Source organism: Herpailurus yagouaroundi, unplaced genomic scaffold (genome assembly GCF_014898765.1).
Source record: "Herpailurus yagouaroundi ecotype Mexico unplaced genomic scaffold, PumYag 182, whole genome shotgun sequence".
In the NCBI taxonomy this organism is placed as follows: Eukaryota; Metazoa; Chordata; class Mammalia; order Carnivora; family Felidae; genus Herpailurus; species Herpailurus yagouaroundi.
The window spans coordinates 60,593,120-60,599,044 of NW_024412413.1; the positions used below are offsets into that span (position 1 = coordinate 60,593,120).

General features: G+C 36.7%; 1 protein-coding gene across 1 annotated transcript; it reads right to left on the reverse strand.

Moving 5' to 3' along the window:
• Nucleotides 1–807: 807 nt before the first annotated feature.
• LOC121041103 (olfactory receptor 6C2-like) lies at nucleotides 808–1,746 on the reverse strand. The gene has a single exon (XM_040491850.1). The coding sequence runs from the start codon at nucleotides 1,744–1,746 to the stop codon at nucleotides 808–810; it is 939 nt and encodes a 312-aa protein (XP_040347784.1).
• Between the last annotated feature and the right edge of the window lie 4,179 nt (nucleotides 1,747–5,925).

The window sequence follows — 5,925 nt, forward strand, 5'->3', positions numbered from 1 at the left end:
GGGTAGGAGGATTCAGCTAACTACAGGCCACTCCAACAGGAATAAATGGACAAAATAGATACTGGCTCCACTCTCTCCCTAAACTCTAATCTCTTATCAGATCTTCCCATTGGTTAAACTCTCCTTGAAGCCAGAGGTCAAGGGAATCTACTTATGAAATTTATAAGATGAGTCTCATGGGGGGCATGGAAACAATGGAAATAGATAGATCTGGATAGCCATAGAGAAAATATCCAAAACATTTTGGATGTTTGTCCATTTTAGACTGTTGCATGTTTGGCCAACCTCAATCATCAATATTTATTGTCAGGATTATGATAGGGCTTAGGTCTACTGAACTGTTGATAACCTAAAGTATCAATATACATGCCTGAGGCAGTGGTCCTTGGTCTTCTTTTTATTTTTTCTTTATAGATTCAGAATACAACTTCCTTATGATAGAGCAGTGTCAATTTGTTCTGAACACATCTCTCATAAATTAGGCACTAACTTGGTTTTGTTTTATATTTGTTTTCTATCATTTAAAAAATTTTATAATATTTTGTAGTTTTGGTTAAGTTGGATAGAAGGTATAGTAATTAATATACTTCCTACAAACAAAGCCATGTTTACTTTTAAGGGATGTTATTTTGATAGAGGTTCATTGATAAGAAGAGTAAAGAATGAACAGGGGCCTTAGGATGTTTTGAGGAAGATAACATGATTTAGGGCACAGGTAAAGAAGACAGAATGACTTGTTAACTTAAAGAACTATGTTTAGGAGTCTCTGATCTTTTGAAAACTTGATTCTTAGTTTTCAGTATTCTCTTACTTCTTTGAGGGTAATGCAATTCTTTTGAATGAGTCACTGAAAGCTTGTCTCACTTGTTTGTTTCTCAGAGTGTAAATGAATGGGTTCAACATGGGAGCTATGGATGTCATTAGCACTGTCACACTCTTATTAATAGCCACTGATTCCTTTGCTGAAGGTTTAACATAGATGAAAATACAGCTTCCATATGTAATGGAAACAACAATCATGTGAGAAGAACAGGTAGAAAAGGCCCTTTTTCTTTGCTGGGCAGAGGGGAATTGTAGAATAGTCTTGATAATGCAGATATAGGACAGAACAACACACAGAAGGGTTGTGATGAAGGCCAGTACAGCACAGGTTATCACCATCTGCTCTAAAAGCCAGGTGTCTGAGCATGATATCTTCAATATAGGATATGAATCACAGAAGAAATAATCAATGACATTCGAGTCACAGAATTCTAGATTTACTATCATGATAAGTGGTGCGAGTATGATCAACACACCAGCTGTCCAGCAGCAGAGGACAAACCTTCTGCAAACTTTGTTGTTGATGATGGTTACATAATGCAGGGGTTTGCAGATGGCCACATAGCGATCATAAGACATGATGGCCAAAAGATAAAATTCTGTTACCCCAAATGCATCAATAAAAAACACTTGAGTGACACAAATATTATAAGTTATTGATCTATCACCTGTTGCTATGTTGTATAAATACCTAGGAATACAAGCAGATGTAAATGAAATTTCTAATAAGGCAAAATTCTGTAGGAAAAAGTACATGGGTGTTTTAAGGTGGGAGTCGAGCAAAGTGAGGAATATAATGGTCAGATTCCCAGTTATACTTAACATGTAAGTGAGAAATAGAAACATAAAAATTGGAATCTGAAATTGAGGGTCATCTGTCAGTCCGAGGAGAATGAAGGTTGTTATTGTCTGGTTTCTCATCATTGACCTCCAGTTTCTTTATTATTTTCAAGAAAAGTTCAAAGAGATTCCAAATGAATAGAGTAGTATCAAAGGCAAGTGGTACAATACCCTATTTTGTTAGGGTATAGAGAGTCCCACTCTGTTGCTCCCACCTTTATAATCAAAACAAACCAGACTCATAACAAAATCATAGTTTTAAAAAATCTCAAATCTGAAGCTCCAAAAAAACCCTAAATGAAATAAACTACATAAAGTAATACATTTTCAGAGGAGAGAAAAAAATCTCAACTACTGCCATCTAAGTCAGAAAGGATAAAGATGGAGGGGTTTGCCATAGGTAAAAGTAAAAAGAAACCAGCCAAAATGTTAACGTAATTTTACTGGGCTGCGTAAGAGTCCCTGTAACATTGGAATTTCAAGGTTCTCTACTCAGAGTGACTTTTCTTATGCAACTCTTCCCTGCAAATCCATACCAGGTACTCAATCAAGGTAGTGTATCAGTGCTTTGGGGAAGGAACAGATATTGTCCCAAATGCAAGTCAAATGTCTTCTGAATACATTTCAAGTTTTCAAATACAGAAGAACGAGGAAGGGGGGCATACAGCTAAGAGAAACCCTTTTAATATATTCTTAGTCTACACAAGATGCATGGAGGCTAATCTCCCCAAATGACAGCAGTGTAACGGGGCAGAGAAGAATCTCCTAGGATCCAGAAAGCTGGGAATGGGCTGAAAAGCAAAGAAAACTCACCAGTGTGAAGACAATGGAATGACATCTTTGTAATGCTGAAATAGACAACAACAACAAAAACCTAAAATTCTTATTCAGTGAAAAGTCCATCAGATATGAAAGCAAAATAAGACATTTTTACACAGAAAAAGCTGAGACATACTATTTTCAGTAGAGTTCCACTGAAAAGAATGCTAAGAGTTCTTCGTGTTAAAATATGATAGCAGATGGAAACTAGGTATGCAGAAATAAAGAGTACCAGATTTTGGAAATAAAAAATCCATGATTTTCTTAGAATCTTTATATCTATGTATCTATCCATGTATCCTCTATTTGTCCATCCATCTGCGTATTTATTTATTTAAAGAATTGACATGAATATTAGAAATAAAAAATACAATTGTCATTTTCTACACATAAGACAATTTTTTAATTAAAAAAAACCTGTGGAGTCTATATTTTAAAAACCTTTCTGAATTAGAGACTTTAGCAAGATTCCAGGATGCAAGGTCAATGAACAATGCTAATTTTTTTTCTATACATCAGCAGCAAATAATTGGAAAATGAAAAAAGTCTTTTAAAAATAGCATCAATAATATCAAATAACATCAAATGAAAGCTGTAGAAGGCTAAATCCTAACTGTAGAAATTAGTAAATACCTAAAAGAGATATGAAACGTTCATGAATTGGAAACCTGAGTATATTGTTAAGATGTCCGTTTTCTCCGTATTGTTCCATAGATTCAGTGCAATGTTAGAAAAATACAGTGGGGATTTTGAGAGAGAGAAAGAGCATGAGCAAGCAAGCATGGGAGGGGCAGAAAGGGGAGAGAGAATCCCAAGCAGGGTCTGCACGGTCAGCACAGAGCCTGACGTGGGGCTCAAATTCATGAATCCTGAGATCATGACCTGAGCCAAAACCAAGAGTCAGAGGATCAACTGACTAAGCTACCCATACACCCCTAGGGCAGGGGTTTCTGAAGAGATTAACAGACTAATTTTAGAATTTTATGTGAAAATGCATGCATTTATAAGTGCTAGGATAACATTGGAAAAAAAGGGAATTAATTGTCCTATATTACTTTATTTCAAGACTTATTGTAAAATCACAGTAACCAAGCCAATATGGTATTTTCATGAAGATAGAAAATAGAACAGTGGAATATCTTGAAAGTTCACATTTATACCCATATGAATGTGGTCAATTGATTTCATTGTCTCCCAGTCATTTAAATAGGGAAAGAAAAATGAATTTGAACAAATAGTGCCAGAAAAATCAGATGTCCATAAGGGGAAAAAATTTTGATCACACTCCATTTCCAAAAAGTAATTTAGGATGGATCACAAAGCCAAACCTAAAACATGGAACAATACAGCTTCTGTAAGAAAACAGAAAATCTTCATGACCTTAAAGTAGAATTTCTTGGACAGAACACAAAAGGTGCCACATATAAAAGAAAAAAACCCTTATATATTAGGTAATATCAAAATTATAATTTTTTTCTCCAAAAAATACACCAGTAAAGAAATAAGCAAGTAAACCTAGGAAAATATTTGCACCGTATATATCTGAAAAATGACTCACAATGAGAATATATAAAGAACTTCTATTTATCAAATATCAAAAGATAAATCAATCCAAATGGGCAAAATATGTGAGCACTTCACAAGAGATGATATGTGAATGGCTCATAAACACATAAAAAATTGTCAACATCATAAGTCACCAGAGAAATGTGAATTAAAATCACAATGAAATTTCCTTTCACACTTGCTAGGATGGCTAAAAATCTTTTAAAAAAAATTTTTTTTTCAACATTTTTTATTTATTTTTGGGACAGAGAGAGAGCATGAATGGGGGAGGGGCAGAGAGAGAGGGAGACACAGAATCGGAAACAGGCTCCAGGCTCCGAGCCATCAGCCCAGAGCCTGATGCGAGGCTCGAACTCCCGGACCGCGAGATCGTGACCTGGCTGAAGTCGGATGCTTAACCGACTGCGCCACCCAGGTGCCCCAGGATGGCTAAAAATCTTAAAAAAATTTTTTTTTAATGTTTATTCTTGAGAGAGAGAGAGTGCACAAGTGGGGGGAGGGGCAGAGAGAAAGGGAGAAACAGAATCCGAAGTAGGCTCCAGGCTCCAAGCTGTCAGCACAGAGCCCAAGGTAGGGGGGTGGCGGGGCAGGGGGGCTCCAACCCACCAACCATGAGGTCATGACCTGAGCAGAAGTCAGATGCTTAACTGATTGAACCACCCAGGTGTCCCTAGGATGGTTAAAATCTTAAAGACTGACAATACTAAATGTTGATAAAATTAAAAAGTACAAGCTATTGATGCATGGAACAAAAATGATGAATCTTGGGGTGCCTAGGTGGCTCAGTTGGTTAAGCCTCCAAATCTTGATTTTGGCTCAGGTCATGGTCTCATGGTTTGTGGGACTGAGGCCCATGTAGGGCTCTTGTGATGATGCTGTGGAGCCTGCTTGGGATTCTCTCTCTCTCTCTCTCTCTCTCTCTCTCTCTCTCTCTCTCTCTGCTCCTCCCCCACTCCCCCCCCCACACTCTTTCTCATTATAAATAAACATTTAAAAATGATGAGTCTTAATACTGTTATGCTAAGTAAAAACAGTAAGGCTCAGAAAAATGTCATTTGATTTTATTTGTATGAAGTTCATGAACAGGCAAAATATCTATGGATGACAGTCATTACCATGTTCCCACATGCCTCTTGTGGGCATATGGGAAACAGTTGTTGGAACAGGTGGCATTAGGGAACCTTCCATTGTGGTAGAAGTCTACATGTTTCTTTGAATGAATGGTAGGTTGCTTCAGTGTTTACAATACTCAATTTTTTGTTTTGTTAATTTTTAAAAAAGTTCTATTTATTTTGGGAAAGAGAGCATGAACAGGGGAGGGGCAGAGACCGGGGGAGGGGAAGACAGAGAGAGAGAATATCCCAAACAGGCTCCACACTGTCAGTGCAGAGTCCAGTGCAGAGCTTGAACTCACAAACCATGAGATCATGACCTGAGCTGAAATCAGGCGTTGGACACTTAACTGATTGAGCCACCAGGTGCCCCAATACTCAAATCTTATAGAAGACTTAAGATATTTGCATTTTACTGCATATGAATTACAATTCAACAAAACATTACTTTAAAAAGCCCAGACATGATAAGCAATGATTAATAAAGATAAATAAACTTTCCCTTGACATTTCTTCTTTAAATTTCTAATAAATATTGTCTACATAGTTTGACATAATTCCTCAATTGCATAATTTTTTGTAGTTACGGGGAAGAGATCTTTATAGATTTTTAACTATAAATATTGTAGGTAAAAATGTGGGTTCTTTCACTATATTTCTCTTTGTATTTTCACATTCTTTATTTTTATTTATGTCTATGTTGAGAAAGAGAGCAAGCATGGGAAGGGCAGAGAGAGGGAGACTGAATCCCAAGCAGGCTCAGTGC

Excerpts from the sequence above, each read along its gene's own strand:
- LOC121041103 (XM_040491850.1), bottom strand. The coding sequence starts at position 1,746 with ATGATGAGAAACCAGACAATAACAACCTTCATTCTCCTCGGACTGACA.